Source organism: Panthera tigris, chromosome E3 (genome assembly GCF_018350195.1).
Source record: "Panthera tigris isolate Pti1 chromosome E3, P.tigris_Pti1_mat1.1, whole genome shotgun sequence".
NCBI lineage: Eukaryota > Metazoa > Chordata > Mammalia > Carnivora > Felidae > Panthera > Panthera tigris.
Genome location: NC_056675.1, coordinates 40,519,911 through 40,537,758, shown reverse-complemented (window position 1 = coordinate 40,537,758; position 17,848 = coordinate 40,519,911). Strand labels below are relative to the sequence as shown.

Sequence of the window (17,848 nt, the reverse complement as noted above, 5' to 3'; positions counted from 1 at the left end):
AGGCTCATCTCCTTTACTTAAAACCACCTGATGCTCCCACAGCACGAGGCTCGTCTCCTGTACTTAAAGCCACCTGCCGGTAGACATTAGCCGCAATCACAAACACCTTCCCAGCGACGTCTGTGCCAGCGTGTGACTGAGTAACCAAGAAATGGAGCCTTGCCGAGTGGACCCAGAAAACTAACCACCACCACAGCTCGTATCGTTATTGTTAATTCTCATTATGTTTATTTTATCCCCTTTACAGATGGAAGCTGGGGCTTGGAGGTGGCTGCTGTCCCGGTCAGGGCTAAGCCGGGGCCCCCCAGCTGCACCCATCCATGGGCCTTCCCGAGACCAGGTTGCTGGGCAGTGACGTGTTGCCCACAGAGATACACCCACTGGCCCAGACCATCAGACCAGCATGTCCAGAGGGGCCAGCACGTCCGGAGTGGGGGTGGGGGGGCCAGCATGTCTGGCAGGGAACAGCATGTCTGGAGGGTACAAGCACATCCTGGAGGGACCAGCACATCCGGGGAGGATAGCATGTCCGGCAGGAGGGGGGGGGGGGCAGCACGTCCAGGGGGAACAGCATGTTTGGGGGGCCAGCTGGCCCGGAGGGGTGGCCGGCACCCTGGGGTCAGAGCAGCTTCCAGGGCAGTTCGAGGCCCCAGGGCACTGGGGGGCTCCCGGTGGCCGTACTTGGCCCATGCCCTGGATATCTGTCATTTCCTGCCGACGTGTGTGAGCCGGGCAATGCATGTAAAAAGCTTTTGTCTTGAGAAAAATCAGAAGTTTTTTGCTGGGCCTGTGTTCTCAAAGGGCAGCCATGGGCTGGAGCTCAGGGACCTCCACTTAGCGGGGCGCAGACGGCCCAGCCCCAGGCCTCTGCTGCCTGGACGTGGAGGAGAGCCAGGCCCCAAGCTTTGCCACCGAGGTGAGGCAGTGCTCGGGTCTGTGTTTCCATGCTGACTTCTTAATGACTTGTTCTCTAATGAGGAATTCTGTCTCCAGATGCCGTTTGACTCTCAGACGTAAATGGGATGAAATAAGTGAATGAGTCACTGAATTCTGACATCTTAGAAAAGATCGCATTCCGTTGGCATCGGAGGAGCAAAATGGGCTTTTTTATCGACGGAAAAGTTGACTGGTGTGAACAAATCAGAGAAGATGTGTTCCTTTTGATTCGCCTCTGAGTGGGAAATCAAGTGACTTGAATGGGCCTCGAGTGTGTCAACATCAAAACCCAAGGATTGTGGAAACTGAAAATGCCTGTGGCCACAGCGTGCGTGCCAGGGGCATGGGGACAGGATGAGGCAGTGCCCCTCAGCAGGCAACCCTTCCTTCTACCCGGGAGCTGGGGCCACGGGGCACAAGGCAGGCAGTCAGGACGGGAGACCAGAGCCCAGGGAAGGCACAGGGGATTAGCCCACATGAGGAGTGCCAGGCCAACGGGCAGAGAAGGAGGGAAGGAAGGAGGGAGGGAGGGAGGGTCAAGCCTGGTTTCCTGCCCTGGGGCCATCTTACCACCTCATCACAAACTGGTGGCTCAGGGAACAGAAGTCGAGCCGCTCACAGTCTGGAGACCCAAAGTCAGAGATCCAGGGGGGCAGGGCCAAGCCCCTCAGCCCGAAGGGCTCCAGGGGAGGCTCCCTCCTGCCTCTTTCAGCTTCTGGGGGCTCCAGTCTCCGCCTCCGTTTTCATGTGGCTTCTCCTCTGTGTCTGTGTCTCTCCTCTTCTTCTAAGGACACTTGTCATTGGATCCAGGGCACCTATAATAACGCAGGATGGCCTCGTCTCCAAATCTGTCACTAATTACGTATACAGAGACCCTATTTACAAATAAGGTCACATTGTGAGGTTCTGAGTGGACATGAATTTGGGGGGAATCTTTAACAACAGAACTCTGAGGAGCAGGGCTTCCTGGAGGAGGTGGCCGGGGTCTACCAGCCAGAGTGTTGACATATTTGCCCTCTGGGTGCCCGGCCTGCCATCTTTGGGCAAGACCCCTGTGGCCATTTGACACTAGCTGAGACCTTGGAGTAGACCTGCCCGGTGCCAGGCCGGGGTAAGGGTGACAGGGGCCCAGGAGAGCCTGGAGACGTTGTAGTTCCGAGGGGTGGCCCCCTGGCAGGCATGGGCCAAGGGGGCAGGGAGGGCACTGTTCGAGTACTGCCCGCCCGCAGAAAGGCAGGGGTCTGGGAGCAACCACGACGTCCTTCAGCAGGTGACGGGTAAATCAACTGTGGTCGATCCCCACGATGAACTAGTATTCAGCACTGGGGTGCCTCGGTGGCTCAGTTACATGTCTGCCTTTGGCTCAGGTCATGATCTTGTAGTTTGTGAGTTCGAACCCCACGATGCCCTCTTTGCTGACAGCGTGGAGCTTGCTTGGGATTCTCTCTCTCTGTCCCTCCCCCACTCGTGCTCTCTCTCTCAAAATAAACATTAATAAATAAATAAATAAATAAATAAATAAATGTAGATAAAAGAAAAAGAAATGCTCCATCAAGCCACGGGAAGCCACGCCGGAAGCTCAAATGCGAATTACCAAGTGAAAGACGCCGGCGAGAAAAGCCTACACTGTAGGGGTCCAACTACAGGACATTCTGGAAAAGGCAGAACCGTGTTACAAAAACACAAAACGCAGTTATCTGGGGCTGGGGGAGAGGAGAGGCTGAATAGGCAGGACAGTGACACTACTCTGCGTGATGCTGCGATGGTGGAAACCGGTCATCGTCCATTCATCCAAACCCACAGTGTCCAAAACGTAAAAAATAATGGGTCAATATTATCATTGTACCGTCGATCGTAACAAATGTATCGCAACGATGCGAGACTTCATATAGAAGAAATTGTGTGTGGGGGGGGGACAGAGGTATAGGGGAGCAGTGCTCCATTTTCTGTAACCCTAAAACTGCCCTAAAACATAAAGTCCATATTAACATACACTATTTAAAAAAAAAAAAAAATGACAAGGGGCTGGTTCCCGGCTCCGGCTGGCCCGGGAGGTGTGGCTGTAGGGGTCCCGCCCGCAGGGTTCCATCCGGGCATCCGGTCCCCTCCAGGCCTTGCCCTCCCCGAGGCCCCTCCCAAGGGCCAAGGCCAGCTGATTGTCATCCCTGCCTGAGCTCCAGAACTTACAGCTCATCGCTGCCCCTCCAAGTGCCACCAGGTCACTCTGGCTGTCTCCCGGGCTGATTATGTCACCGCTGCCTCCGGGAGGCTCCACGGGTGTCCTCAAGGACAGGGGAGGGACCGAGGCCACTGCAGGGGGAGGCGCCGCTCCCACTTCTCCCCCAAGGGGCTCTGAGTGGGGACGGAGACCAACCGCAGCCCCTTGCAGAGAAGGGGCGGGTCGTCCCCGCTCCAGACGCCGGCCGGCCATCCTGCCTGTCCCAGACACGGGGCTGACGTCTCGCCGGGGTCCGGTCGTGGGGTCTTTACTTGGTTACTTAATGTTGCTGAACAAGGAGGAGTTAACGACCCTAATTGCGAGCACTCACTGGTGAGTGGCATCACCTGGCCGGCCCCCGTGTCCTCCGTGGGCGGCACACACCCGTGGCTCTGTGGTTACCGCGTGGCTGGCCTGCACCTGTTCCCGTTGGCTGTCGGGGGGAGGAACCCGGCGTGCACGAGGCTGCGGTCTGGGCTGGTTGTTTCGTCAGAGCTCTCTTATCGTGTGTGGCCGAACGCAGTCCCCAGCCGGCCGCCCCCCAGCCCGTACCCTGGTGACCGGCTGCCTGACCTTGCCCTCCAGCCGTCTCCTCGGGGCATTTCCTGTTCCCGGAGCCTGGGGGCTCAGGGTGGTGGCGGGGGACACCAGCCCAAACCCACCAACTCACTCCGGGGGCCTTAAGACCCACCCTGACCCTAGGGCAGGCTGCCCTGTGTTGGGGGGAAGAGCCACCGCCCGCCCTGCCGCGGGCGATGTTCTGGAGCCGTGGCACCCCTTGGCCTCTTCCCCAGATGAGGTGTGCTGTCCGTCCCTCTCCTCGTTGCCTGGTCACCCGCGCTCCGGCTCCCTGCACCCCCTTGGCCCGTCTGCAGGGAAGGCTGTGGCCTTTGCCACCGGGCAGGGCTGGGCGCTAGCTCTGCCCGGTCCCCAGGTACCCTCAGGAAAAGGGGGAACGTCTCTGTTCATTGTCTGTGCCCAGGACAGCCATGTTTGGCCGCTTGTCCCCAAAGACCCGTCAGTGAGCGGGGCCATGATAATCCCCGCTTCGTGTCGTGGCTAATTTTGGAAGCTCACCGCCTTCCTCCTCCCTCTCGTGGCCGCCTTCCCTCCCCGCCGCCGAGTCAGCGCCCACGGCTGTACCTAATGCCACACAGCCCGGCGCCAGGCCTGGCCCTGCCCCAGGACCTTGTGTCACGCACACAGGTGGCCCCGGAACGGCCACATCATCTGCAAGATGGGCCTTAGCCGCCCGCCCCACCCTGCCCGGGCTGAGCCCACATCCCAGGGAAGCCTTGGCCCGGCCACCCTGCACAGCTTGGTGGGGGGAGGTGGGGCGGGGACCAGTCCGGCCTTCTGGGGAGTCTTTGGCAGGAGTGGGGCCGCTGGGTCACCCTGAGAGGCTCCTCCCCGGAGCTCATCATCTAGGGACCCATCATCTAAGGCGAGGAGGGTCCCAGCTGGGCCACGCCGGGTGCAGACAGATCCCCACCTGGTGTCTGGTCCCTCTCTCTTCATTCACAGGCCCTGGCATGTGCCCTGCGTCTGGGGAGTCTGGCCAAGGGGCTCCGACCATCTTGCCTCCGGGGTGCCTGGGGCGGGCCTGGGGCCTCACCCGTAAACGCAGCCGCCTCCTGAGGGAAGAGCTGTCTTGGTGGGGAGGGGGGGCCGGGGGGGTCCCGGAAATGCCCTGGGGGTGCAGGGGCTTCTCTGCAGCGCAGGGTGCCAAGTCACCCAGTGCCTCATCTTTCTCTTCCCCTGCGCTGACCGGGCTGGTGGCCCTTCACCCGGGGCCGGGTCTCTGCTCCCCGCTCTACACCCACGACAGCGTCATGCCCAATTAGCGCCCACGGGGCGAAGCCTGCCATTCTGAGGGCTGGGGTGGCCCGGGAAGCTGCATTGAGGGTGCATCGCCACAGAGTGCCCACTGAAGCCCGAGGCCACGGCCAGGAAGGGCCCAACCTCAGGCCCCTGCAGAAAGCCCAGGGCCTCCCGTGAGCCCACAGCCGCGTCCGCCGGGTGGGAGGCAGAGACAATCCCTCACCAACACTCACAACCTCTGTAACCAGGACAAACATCACCGAGGGGATGCGGTCTGGGACCACCAGGTGGCATGGCAGAGTGGCGAAGATCCAGTGTGCAGCAGCCAGGAGGGCTTCCTGGAGGAAGGGGCACTGGAACAGGTTAATTACCTGGAGTAAAGGAGACGGGCTGTGCTGGGCAGGGATACAGCTAGGAAAAAGATTGGGGGGTGGACACAGCGTGGCCTCACCGAGTAGAGGGGGGCCAGCTTGGCCCGAGGACAGTGAATGCCTCACACCTACCTCCCCAGGGCCTGCCCCGGCTTGGGGACTTTCCTGGGGACACAGACGGGGGCCTCCGGGGTGTTTCCAGGTGAACCGGAGTCAGCCTCCGTGGCTTTTGAATAATCACTAGGAGCCTCAGCACGGGTGGGGGCCGGAGTGGCTGGGACGGTCAGGGAGGTGCGCTCGTGTCCCGGGGCGGGGGGGGGGGGGGGGGGGCGGCAGGCCTCAGCCTCTGGAAAGGGGAGGGGCGCAGGCCACGGCAGAGCTCGCCGCTAGGATGGGGGTCCCTACTCAAGGGGTCTGGGGGCCGTCCCTGGGGAGACCACTGGGCCGTTGTCCTGTTGCCATGGCTCCCAGCCGCCACTAATCCTCAGCCTTCTCTTTGGTGCTGGCCTGACCTCTGCAGAGTGTACCCAGATGTCCCCGCACTTGCTGCTCCTGGGGACTCATGCCAGGAGCATGGGGCAACGGGGAGGGGGAAGGCGGACAGGCCACCTCTCTGGACACCTCCTTTCCCATCGGAGCCCCCGGCAGCAGCCAGGTGAGGCCACCCAGGTGGGAGGGTGTCACAGGGGTCCCAGCCTGATGCTGGGCTATAACCAAGCACCCACCCACCCACAAGGCCGTGTCCCCCTTGTGTGCCAGACGCTGACTCCCACACGGGACACTGAGCCCTCGGGACACTGAGATGGAGGAAGCTGCTTGGGGAACCCCAGAACTTTGGGGACCTCTGGCCAGCAGGAGCTGGATACAGCCCATGGCTGAGGTGTGAACCACAAGGGTGACAAAACAGGCTGAAGGAAGGGGCGAGGCAGACAGGGGTGGTGGGGAAGGAGTCTGGGGGGCTTGGAGAGGTTCTCGGGGGATCCGCATAGAGAAGCCACAGCTGTGGACTGGGCAAGGCACGGCCAGGGATCTCCAGAGAGGGTGGAAAGGCCAGGGTTCACACGGGGCAGATTCGGGTCGGGGTGGGGGGGGCCCGGGACCCGGCCTCCAATGCCACTGTCCACCCAGAGCCCGGCCCCGGCCTGAGGCGTGGCAGGTCCCAGAACAAAGCCCAGGGATTGTGCAGACAATAGGCCCTGCGTGGGGCAAGAAGGCATGAGCCCTAACAGCCAGAGCTCACAGGACGTGGGCCATAATCTTACCCCAGGGCACTGTCACCTCCTCCACGGGCTGTGACCCAGAGACACCCGAGCTCTGTGCCTGTGGAGGACAGAGCTGACCATTCAGGCTGTAGTGGCCCCTGACTATGTCCTCAAGACACAGACCCAGAGGTCCCCACCGTGCTCAGACCCCCAGCACCCCCCTTCTGGTCACTCTCACTGTCAGATCACGCCCCTTGCGGTGGCCCGGCCCTACTATTTTGGCCCCTTTCCCGCCACTGGTCCCATTGTCACCCGTCCAGTCACAAGAACATGCCAAGTTCACTCCTGCCGCAGAGCCTTTGCATCTGCTGTTCCCTCTGTCTAGTCTGTTCCTGGCCTCACTGGAGTCAGCTGTCTCCTTATAGAGCCTGTCCCAGCCTTTCTGTCCCCACGACTGTCTCTTCCTCGGCACCTGCTTCTTTCCACACAGTACTTACAATGATTTAAAAGCACGCCCGTTAAATACCTCTCCGTGCCACTCTGGAGCTCACGGAATAGGCCCCTCCTGTTTTGTCCAGAGCGAATCTGCATCGTCCAGCGCAGGCCGGGCCGGGGAGCGCCGAGGACTATGTGTTTTCCACCCGGTCGATTCCAGAGGGTTTGCGCGCCCCTGCTGAGCTCGCGACAGGCCACACACAGGTGCTCGTGTGTTCCGCCTTCCCGGCTGGCAAGCCAAGGAGGACACACAGCCTGGCCCTAGCTCAGCCCGCCCACGGTCCAGGGGGACATCCGAACCGCAGGCTCGGTGCAGCCATCGGGCCCTCCCGAGGGGCCAGGACCCCTCGACCTCCTGCGGCTACGGCTCCCTGTGGGACGTCAGAAAGACGGCGCAGCCTCCTTGGGGGCCGGTGGGGACTGTGGGGGAGGGAACAGTTTCCTCTCCGGGGCTCCATGTTTCCTTGGCAGGGGGTGTCCAGCTTTACCACCACAGGGGTGAGGTCTATGCGGCCCCCTTGTGAAGGACTCCAAGGACCCGGCCTGGGGTGGGGGACGGGGGCTGGGCCACCTCTTGAACAAGGGATCTGGGTCTGGCTGCGGAGGGGCTGCTATGTGCCCCAGGGAGCAGCCCAGCGCCCCCCCCCCCACATGGAGCCTGCATGGAGACAGGCACGTGCCCCAAGCTGGACCCCCTGGTCCGTAAGTGCCTTCTCTCGATTAAAAACATAACCCACACTTCTTGTACAAAATGAAACATCTCAGAAAAGCATAAAGAAGAAAGTACCTTGGGGCGCCTGGGCGGCTCAGTCGGCTCAACATCCAACTGTTGATCTTGGCCCGGTCACAGTCTCACGGTCCTGAGATCCAGCCCCACGCTGGGCTCTGCACGGGGTGTGGAGCCTGCTTAGGACTCTCTCTCTCTCTCTCTCTCTCTCTCTCTCTCTCTCTCTCTCTCCCTCTCTCTCTCTCTCCCTCTACCGTCCTTCTCTCTCTCTCTCAAAGAAGGAGGAGAAAGAGAAGGAGGAGGGGGAAGGGGCAGAGGGAACAGAAGAGGGGGAGGAGGAGGAGAAGGGGGAGGAAGGGAGGGAGGAGGAGGGAGAGGAGGGGAGGAGGAGAAGGGTAGGGGGAGGAGGGAAGGGGAGGAGGTGGAGAGGGGTAGAGGGAGGGGGAGGGGGAGAAGGAGGGGGAAGAGGGTAGGGGGAGGAGGAGGGGAGGAGGAGGGAGAGGAGGGGGAGGAGGAGGGGGAGGAGGGGGAGGAGAGAGGGGAGGAGAGGAGGAGAAGGGTGGGAGAGGAGGGGGTAGAGGGAGGGGGAGGGGAAGAAGGAGGGGGAGGAGGGTGGGGGGAGGAGGAGGAGGGTAGAGGGAGGAAGAGGGGGAGGAGGAGGCGGAGGAAAGAAAATACAGGGTAACTTGCTGCCGTCCCCACCTATCAGCATGCGGTATGTCAAGGGCGAGGATCCGGGCGTCTTAGGGGTCCGCCATCTGGAGGCACCTCAGTCCTTCCAGCCACTGGCTAGCCACCCCCCACATAAGTCCAGGGTAAGGACTCTGGAGGCTGCTCCTTGGTGTGGGGAATGGACACCCACCCAGCGCCCCGTGCCCAGCAGAGCACGGCGCCCAACACTACCGGTTACAATCGGCTCAAACGGGGGCCCCGACCGCCCCTCCCCACCCCGCCCCGCAGCCGCCGTGCCTGGAACCTTGCCAGAATGCAGCTTCCCAGGCCCGCAGCCCTGCCGAGTCCCAGAGCGCAGGTGTGAGACCCTGCACCTGTGTTTGGATCAGGTGGCTGTGATCCCGGCCAAGGGGACAGCCTCCAGAGTGAACGGGGATCCCCAAACCGCTCGGCCAGCTGGGCCCCGCGCCCGGGGTTAGTGGCCTCCGCCGCCAGACCCAGGCGTCCAGCTTCTCCGAGTGAGGACGGCTTCCGATCCGTCGACTTTGAGGAGCGCGCTGCGGCGGGGGGCGGGGGGGGGACCCCCGGGCTGGGCTTTCCTGCCAGAGCGGACGTTAGAGACTGAGGCGGGGGCGTCGCCGTTCTGGGGCCCGACCCGGCGGGTGCCGCAGACTGCCTGGAGGGGAGGGGGGGGGGACCGCGGGGACCAGGCCCGCCCCGCCCCGCCCCCCGCGCTCGCCCCGCCCCCGCCGGGAGCCGAGCCCAGAGCGCCGAGCCCGGAGAGAGCGCAGCGCGGGCACTCGGCTCCCCGCCGACCGGTGAGTGCCGCGCGCCCCTGCCCCCGCGCCTCGCCGGGGCCCCGCGCGGATCCCTGTTGTCCTTTGGGGGGGGTCTCACTACCCTGCGCGAAGCCCCGCGCGGCCCTGGTCGGGGGTCCTGCCGCGCGCCCCCGCCTGCGCCGCCCTCTGCGCTCCTGCCTCACCTGTGTTCCTTCCCCCGGGGCTCACCGGCCGCCGCCCTGGGGGCCTCCCCTGCCCGTCGTCCGACCCCCCACCCACCCGGTCTCCGCCGCTCCACCCCCTCCCGCTCCCCGGCTCCCCGACCCTCGCCACCCTCCGGCCTCTGGACCCGGTGTGCCTGGGTCGGGGCGCAAGGGAGACTCGGCCCGACCCCCGGCGGTGGACGCCGCAGCCCAGCTCGCCCCGAGGCTGGCGAAGGGTGGGCGGCGCGGCCGGGGAGGGATCGGCTGGAGACTGGCGGGACGGTGAGGGTGGGAAGCCGAAGCGGAGGGAGCGGGAGCCGCTGGGCGAGCGGGGCAGCAGGTCCCAGGGGGCGAGGGCCGGTCCGAGGTGGGGGGTGGGGGGGTCTGCCGTCGGCACCAGGGGAGGCGGCGGCCAGGCAGAGTGAGCTGTGGGAAGGCGGCAGGAAGAGCCGGCCCAACGTCTAGGGGTCCCGGGAAGAAGGGAGCCCCGGCATCCCCGGTCTTGGCCAACAGCACTCCGGGCCCTCCTGAAGCTTCCCCAGCAGGGAGGCCCGCCCTGCAGGTTCACCTGTGTGCTGTCTCCCCACCCAGAGTCCACGCCAGCCGCTCACCTGCCCCACTGCCCGGCCCACCGACCCTGGCCCGCAGGCTGACCTGGGGTCCTGAGTAAGGGCAAGGGCCAGGAGTCCCAGTGGCCAGGGTTGGAGGCAGTTCTGGCTGCCCGCCTCCCCTCCCCCCCATCTGCCCAAGAGAGCAGGTTTCCTGGGCCCAGCTGCCCCTTGGGGGAGGACTGGGAGCCTCAAGCGGAAGGCTGTTGACAGCATCGATGACAATGACCCTCCATTGGTTCCGGGTAAAATGACCCAGATTTCCCAGAAAGTGTGCTGGGGGCGGAACGTGGCCTTGGAAACAAACGTGGCGCTGGGACCCTGAGGAAGGGTCTCCGCTGGCCAGCCTCCCGTTCACCGCCCCAGGCCAGCCCACACCCACCTTCGTCTCCCCTGGGGGGGGGGGGGCAGGGACACCAGTCTGCCCAGAGCTGCCTTGAGGACAGAAGGACCCTGTGTGGGGGAGGCAGGCCGGGATGCGGTGCTGGGGCCGGTCCTCTCGGTGTTGGCCCCTGCCCTGCGCAGGTCGGGGGAGGTGAGGACCCCAGGAACACGGAGCCGCTCCCGGCTGGTGCTGCCCTGGGTGGAGGACACTTGCCCTCTCCTGCCGACCTCACGTGGGGCCAGCCCGGGGGGAGCTGCGGAGCTCTGGGCACTGAGGGCCTGTCCCCTCCCCACGTCCCCGGGAAGCCTCCAGCCCCTTCTCCTTGAAGCCCAGGGCAGGAACCTTTTCCGACACTGGGAGAAGATGCTGGGCTGTTTGGGGCAGGCTAGAGGGAGCAATTATTTAGCACCCACTGTGTGCCAGGCACTGCACACGGCATCTTGCGTATCTGAATTTATTTCATGTGTTCAGGGACTTTCCATTTGCCAGGGGCTCAGGGAGGTGACGTGACCCGCCACCCCCCAAGATCCCTGGCGGGACGGGAGGGAGGGTAGGGGGTCTGTTCCCTGGGCCACATCAGTGGGCAGGCAGTCCTTCCCTGGTGGGGGGCTCTGGGTCAGAGAGCCCCAGCGCGGGCCTGTGGCTGATTCCACCCCCCCCCCCCCCACTAAATCCCCCACCGCAGGAGGAAGGGCCCCAGGGACAATTTGCCACGAGTGTAATTTCTGTGACTAAGACGATTGCCACTTCTAAATAATGGCTCCTGTAGAACCGTGTTCCCAGAGGCAGGCGCCACCGTAATGGCCTAGTTTCGTTCTTCGCGGCTCCACGGCCTGAGGAATTGGGGTGTCCGTGGGGTGGCGGGGCTCCGGAGCCATCTCAGGGGAGCCCTGAGAAGCTTCTGGAAGGCACGGGCTATCTGAGTCAGGCCTGAGCTCACATTTGGCTATGCCACGCCGGGGGCCCCAGGCCCCAGCCAGGGCGCATCTGAGCTGACAGTCGCCCCTCCCTCCATGGGTGAGCCGAACATCTCAGGGGACGGTGGCTTCTTCCCCTCCCAGCACTCGGGGTCCCATGCAGGAAAAGGAGCCAGAAGCCCCTTCTTGAGTATTTTTTCCCCAAATGTGAGTGGGGGCCTTGGGCACAGAGACCAGTGGGCCGATCTCAGCCCAAGTGTCCCCGGAAAGCCCTCCTCCCAGCTGGGTCCCCCGGGGAGGTGTGGACCCCCCAACTTGGGAATGCCGCTTCCAGCCGAGGGATCCCCGGCTTTGTCTGGAGATGCGATTGTCTCCAGAGGCCGTGCCTTGCCTTGTCTTAGTCCCAGTCACTTGGCTCACATCAGGTCCCCATATAGCTGCCAGGGGCCCTCCGAACCAGGAGTAGCAGATCCAGCCCAACCCCGAGTGTCTCTCTCCCTCCCACGAACCTCCACCTGGAGGGGACCCAGGGGGACAGTGCTCTCCACTGGCTGCACTCGTCCCGATGCAAGTTCTCCGTCTGGGGCCCGCTGTCTCCCAGCTGCCATTCTGGGGGATTTTCTCCTCATCCGGGTCTTATCCGTCCTCCCCGGGGGCGCAGGGCTCCTGTCCGTGGCCGTCCGTGCTGCCGGTGCCCTCTCGTCCGCCCACCCCGCTCGCAGGGCCCTCGACCCCTCTCCCCTTCTCCGAGTCTCTCTTCAGCTGTGTCCAGACCCAACTTGATTCTGACTTTTATGGATTTTTTTTTTTTAAGTCCAAATGATTTTTCACACCCGAGAGTTGTGAATTTTCAAAAATAACACACTTGCTCATTTTACTTCTTAGACAGGAGCCAAATTTGTTTCATAATATTTTTACCCGTGCCTTGTTGAGGAACCTAAACGTATTTATTTAAACAGATCTTGGACATGCTTGTCGATTCCTATTATTTTTAATTTCATATGAAATGGACCGGCTGGCCCACCTCCCCGTTGCCGGTTTTCTAGGGCCACATTTCGTAACGAACTTGGAGAGTCGACCCATCGGGACCTTCAGGTTTCTTTCTAACACCTGCCTTTCTTTGTTCCAGACACACACCCCCGGACACCCCCTCCCCCCGCACTTGTCTGCCAGAGTCCGGGGCTGGCCACCACTGGGGGTGTCCTCTGCTCTGAGGAAACTCGGGGCACTGCGGGCCAGTCGGGCAGGGCAGGGGGACCTCTGGGCCTGAGTGGCCCTGGTTGGGTCCCCTGGGGCACTTAGGCCCCCTCCCCCTGTGCGCTGTGCCCCCTTTCTCTTCCTGTCATCAGTGGAGACAGTTATTTTCTCCGGAGCAGCATTGCTTTTATGAACTTTCTCAAACATACGGAAAAGCACCAAAACTACATAAGGACACATGTGTGTCCATGACCTTGAACCGGGGATGTTAACATTTTCCCTTCTCTGCCTGTGCCTCTTCCTCCACGAGACCCAAAGCCTTGCCCCTGCACACCCCCTCTCCCAGGGGCCGGCCCCCGCTCACACGCATGCGTGTCCTTCTGGCCTGGTCTCCGTGTGTTCCCTGGTCTAGGGCACATAAGGACCTCACCTACCTGCTCCGCTCCCCGCCCTGGGCCGTGGCCGTGGAGGTGGCGGGCCGGCCCCAGAGCGCATGCCCAGAGCGTGTCCCTCACAGCTGTGATGATTGCACCCCGGAGCGGTCTCCTATGTCGTCCCCTCGGCCCAGAGACACCCTGCCCAGCGGCAGCTCTGAGGACCAGGGCACCAAGTCCTCTGGCCAGCCTGCGGGCTCTGAGGGCGCTCCTGAGGGGACGGTGGTCCTCAGAGCCTGCGGTGGATGCTGGAGGGGGCTCTGCAGACTGAGGTCTGGCTCCTCGGCCACACGCAAGGCCTGGCCCCCTCCTGATGGCTCCAGGAGGTCACCTGGAGTCTGGCCGTGGGGTCACCCAGGAGAGCAGGGCTCGGCAGGTGTCATGCCCGGCCTCAGCCGGGTGTGAGGGGCTTGGCCTGCCCGGCCGCCGTCCCGACCTCCCTATCACTGCCCCGTCCTTCTGCACCCGCCCTGCGCCGTCCCCTCCTTGCTGGCGCCATGGGGACCGTGACACCACCCCCAGGCCCCAGGAGGCCCTAGCCGACTGGAGGAGGGCAGAGGCCCATCGGGGAGCTGCCCCCAGGCAGTGCGGGGGGGGGGGGTGCATAGGGTAGTCAGGGCTCTGGAAGCCATCGAGCTGCCAGCCCCCTGCTCCTTCCTCTCTGGGCTTGTTTTCCAAACAATTTGCTTAATGTGACTCTCGGCCGCAGCCGAGCTGGATGTGAGTAATCGTGTTTACCCGCCGAGGGGCGATCCTGCGCCTCCTGGGCGGGCGGGGCCCGGGGAGGAAACACCTCGGCCGGTAATCGCCCCGCGTCCTCCCTTGTCTTTGCAGAGAGGACGCGCCCTGCCCGCGCTCGCCCCGCCTGGCCCGCAGCGGCCGCGATGGAGCCTCTGTTCCCGGTCCCCACGCTGGCCGGCTGGAACGCCTCCGCGGCGGCCCCCGGCGCGGGCGGCCACAACGGGACGCTGGCGGGGCCGGCGGCTTCGCCGGGGGCCCGCGCCGTGGTGGTGCCCGTGCTGTACCTGCTGGTGTGCGTGGTGGGGCTGGGGGGTAACGCTCTGGTCATCTACGTGGTGCTGCGCCACGCCAAGATGAAGACGGTCACCAACATCTACATCCTCAACCTGGCCGTGGCTGACGTGCTGCTCATGCTGGGGCTGCCCTTCCTGGCCACGCAGAACGCCGTCTCCTACTGGCCCTTCGGCCCCGTCCTGTGCCGCCTGGTCATGACCTTGGACGGCATCAACCAGTTCACCAGCGTCTTCTGCCTGACCGTCATGAGCGTGGACCGCTACCTGGCCGTCGTCCACCCCATCCGCTCCGCCCGCTGGCGCCGCCCCCGGGTGGCCAAGCTGGCGAGCGCGGGCGTCTGGACCTTCTCGCTGCTCATGTCGCTGCCCCTGGTGGTCTTTGCGGACATCCAGGAGGGCTGGGACACCTGCAACGTCAGCTGGCCGGAGCCCGTGGGCCTGTGGGGCGCCGTGTTCATCATCTACACTTCCGTGCTGGGCTTCTTCGGGCCGCTGTTGGTCATCTGCCTGTGCTACCTGCTCATCGTGGTCAAGGTGAAGGCGTCGGGCGTGCGCGTGGGCGCCACACGGCGGCGCTCGGAGCGCAAGGCGACCCGCATGGTGGTGGTGGTGGTCGTGGTGTTTGCGGGCTGCTGGCTGCCTTTCTTCATCGTCAACATCGTCAACCTGGCCTTCGTCCTGCCCGCGGAGCCCGCCTCCGCGGGCGCCTACTTCTTCGTCGTCGTCCTGTCCTACGCCAACAGCTGCGCCAACCCCGTGCTCTACGGCTTCCTCTCTGACAACTTCCGCCAGAGCTTCCGGAAGGTTCTGTGCCTCCGCAAGGGCTACGGCGCCGAGGAGGCGGAGGCCGCAGAGCCCCAGGCCGACAAGAGCGGCCGGCTTCGGGAGGCCACGACGCCCGCGCGCGGCTCCGAGGCCAACGGGCTCATGCAGACCAGCCGGCTGTGAGCGCCGAGGGCCGGCGTGGCCCCAGGTGGCCCCTGCCCCCGCCCGGCCTGCGTTTCCTGCTGGGCAGAGCCCCACCCCAAGATTCGTGGTGGGGGGGCCTGCTGAGTGCCCCACACTCCCCGTGGCCCGGACGCTCTGTGTGGTGCGGGGACCAGCTGTGTGGGGCGAGGCCGTGGGTGGCCCTGCAGGGACGAACTGTCACCGCCCCCCCACCCCCAGCCCATTCCCGCCATAGAGGCTGGGCTCCCGGGACGCTAGGGAGCGGGTGGGAGAGGCCGGGTGTCACTGGCAGTGCTCAGGGCACCTCGACCTTATCCTGCCCCCAGCTCGTGCCAGCCTGCCGGGCCGGGGAGTGACCACTGGCGTGAGCTGGTGACTGCTCTCCCTGCCTCTGCCCTGCGGTCCCATGTACCTCGTCACACCAGCCCTGCATCACCTGGTCAAGTGTCAGTCTGTGAAAACAAAGACGCCCGAGGGTGCTGGGCTCGGGCCCCTGCCCCCTGGCACTGCCCGGGGCCCGTGACCATGCTGACCCTGGAGGTGGCAGATGCAGAGGGAACGTGGCTGTGCGGGGCCCGCGGGGCGGGGAGGGTGGGCCGGGGCCCCACAGGGGACGGCTGGGACTACGGAGCTCTGTCGTCCTGGAGACCCCCAGCTGCCGGCTGCCCTCCCCCGCCACGGCATCTCCCTTCCTGGTTGGCCACAGTCATGCTTTGGGGGGCAGTGAGGGGTGGGCTGGGGGCCGAGGCTTCCGTGGCGGGACCGGGATGGGGGAGCAGCAAGCAAAGTGGCTGGATTGGGGGTGGAGGGTCGGGCCCCCGGGCCCCCGGGTCCGGGGGACACAAGTGTCCAGAGGGGTCCTGTGCAAAGGGTCCCTAGGGCATCGGTAGAGGCCATCCTAGGGAGGGGGCAGGAACCCACAGTCATCTCTTCTGCTTTTGGCAGGAGCTCTGGCCTGGAGAGGATGGGGGACGAGAGCAGCAGAGGAGAAATTTCCAGATAGCAGTGGGGGGAGCAGCTCCCAGCACAAATAGCAGCCACTTGGAAGGCAGCACTTGTGTGGGTGCGTGCAAATGCCAGCAAATGCCAGACCCCTGGGGAGCTCTGCCATCCCCAGACTAGAGTGGTCCTTCCACCCCCAGAAACGCCACCCCCTCCCGCCGCCGCCCCGAGCCGGCGGTGCGGTCCTGGAGAAGATGCCAGCCCGAGACCTGCCGGGGCACCATGTGCCTTGGGCCTCTCTCCGAGGCTGGAAGGAGGACCAGAACGTGGGGGCTCACTCGGCCTGTGTGCCCCCCCCATCTGGACAGCCCTCCCTGGTGTCACCCCGGCTCACGCTCCCTGGGTCTGCGCAGAGCAGGACCTCCGACCCGCAGGAGGGCAGGGGGAGCCGCAGAGCCATGCCGGGCAAGGGGGAGGCCTGGTCGGTGCCGCCAGCGACCCCGCACCGACCCTGGACAGAGGCCAAGGCCTGGAAACGCAAGAGCGTGGCGAGGCCGCTTGTGTTTGACAACCGATCTCCTGAATAAATTGGAGAATAAATGTTTGACTGTTTCCCAAAGCAAATATTGTCCCCGGAGCCGATCGAAGTTGGTGCCGATCTGGGTTCGCGGGTCAGCCGAGGCTGGGAGGAGGCAGACAGGCACCCCGGGAGGCGGGAGCCGGGACACGCAGGTGAAAACGGGGAAAATGCAAAACAGCGGGGCCCAAGGGAGAGCCAGCCTGGGGCGGCCCTGTGCCTGTGGGGAGTGGGCGGGCTTGTTTGGGGCCCCTGTCCCCGGGCGTGTGGGGGCTCGGTTCCTGGGGGCCGGGGCGGCTCCTCCACGGGTCAGGGCCGTAGAGCCTCGATGGTGACCAACCCCCGCCCCCCGCGGCCAGCAGCCAGGGAGGGAGGGTGCCCCGGGAGAAACTGAGGCTCGTTCGACTCGCCACCCACACCCCAGTCGGACCTCCCCCGGGCTTTGGCTGCAAAGTGAATCTGCTCAGAATGACTTTGGGGAGCGAGCAGATGGCTCAGAAATCTCTGCCCGAATCGATTCCTCCCGATTGATTTGACATCGTGAGCTCCCGCCCAGGGCCACGCCAGCCCAGAGCGCCCTCGTGTGTGTGTGTGTGTGTGTGTGTGTGTGTGTGTGTGTGTGTTCGCGCGTGCACGTGCGCGCATGTGCGTGTGTGGGGCCCCGGGCCTGATGGGACGTCCCCGCAGATTCCAGGCAGCCCCTGGCCCCTAGGTCTGGGTGGTTTCTGGGAACTAGGCTTGGCCAGTGTGGACAGCGTCTGAAGCTGTGGGTGCGGGTGGGGCCCGGAGCAGGAGCCGCGAGGACCCAGACACCCCCGCAAGCCTACCTGGGAACGGGAGCAGCAGGTAGATGAGGAGGGCCTGGGGACACCGGGGTGGGGGCACGGGGCCACCACGCTGCTGGCGGGCCCCGCGTCCCCAGGCCCTGAGTAGGGGTGGGGGGGGGGCGGACACAGAGCAAACAGGCTATAGTGGCTGACCTGCTTTATGAGCTCTCTCCACGCATCGGTGCCTTTTATTGGCTGCTGGGCTCCAGTGGCTCCCAGAGTGACCTTGCTCAGGAAATCCGGCCTGCGGGGCCAGGATAAGGCTGCCTCCGGGATGGGGTGCAGAGACAGGAGGGGTCTGTTTGCCTGGCCGGGCGGGGCATGGGGTGGGACAGGTATCCCCACAGGGAGGAAAACCGAGGCCGGATGGCCCCGGGGCTGTGCTCACAGGCCCGGCCGGCGGCGGCCGCTCCCCGGCCAATCCCTGCCAGCAGGAGCGATGTTGGGGTGCCCTGGGTGGGGTCATAAAGGGCCCCCCTCTCGGATGTGCTGGCGCAGGAGGGCGGACGGACCACGGGGAGACACCAGGAAGGACTTCTGACGGGAACGTGGGGC

The 17,848-nt window shown here is 64.5% G+C and overlaps 1 protein-coding gene and 1 long non-coding RNA gene across 7 annotated transcripts; one reads left to right on the top strand and one right to left on the bottom strand.

Annotated features, from left to right (window-relative positions):
* Positions 1-211: 211 nt before the first annotated feature.
* Positions 212-7,482, bottom strand: LOC122234716. 6 transcript variants are annotated; one of them, XR_006212631.1, is made up of 7 exons: positions 7,075-7,482; positions 6,609-6,666; positions 5,199-5,346; positions 4,647-4,788; positions 3,124-3,443; positions 1,507-1,751; positions 212-1,171 (listed from the first exon to the last, which is right to left on the bottom strand). It is a non-coding gene; the product is annotated as an uncharacterized LOC122234716 (long non-coding RNA). The 6 variants fall into 6 exon arrangements; XR_006212628.1 differs by having other exon boundaries at positions 5,209-5,346; XR_006212627.1 differs by having other exon boundaries at positions 4,647-5,346.
* Positions 7,483-13,849: 6,367 nt separating this feature from the next.
* Positions 13,850-14,947, top strand: SSTR5 (somatostatin receptor 5). Its single transcript, XM_042972176.1, has one exon. It carries the CDS (start codon positions 13,850-13,852, stop codon positions 14,945-14,947), a length of 1,098 nt encoding a protein of 365 aa, XP_042828110.1.
* The last annotated feature ends 2,901 nt before the right edge of the window (positions 14,948-17,848 follow it).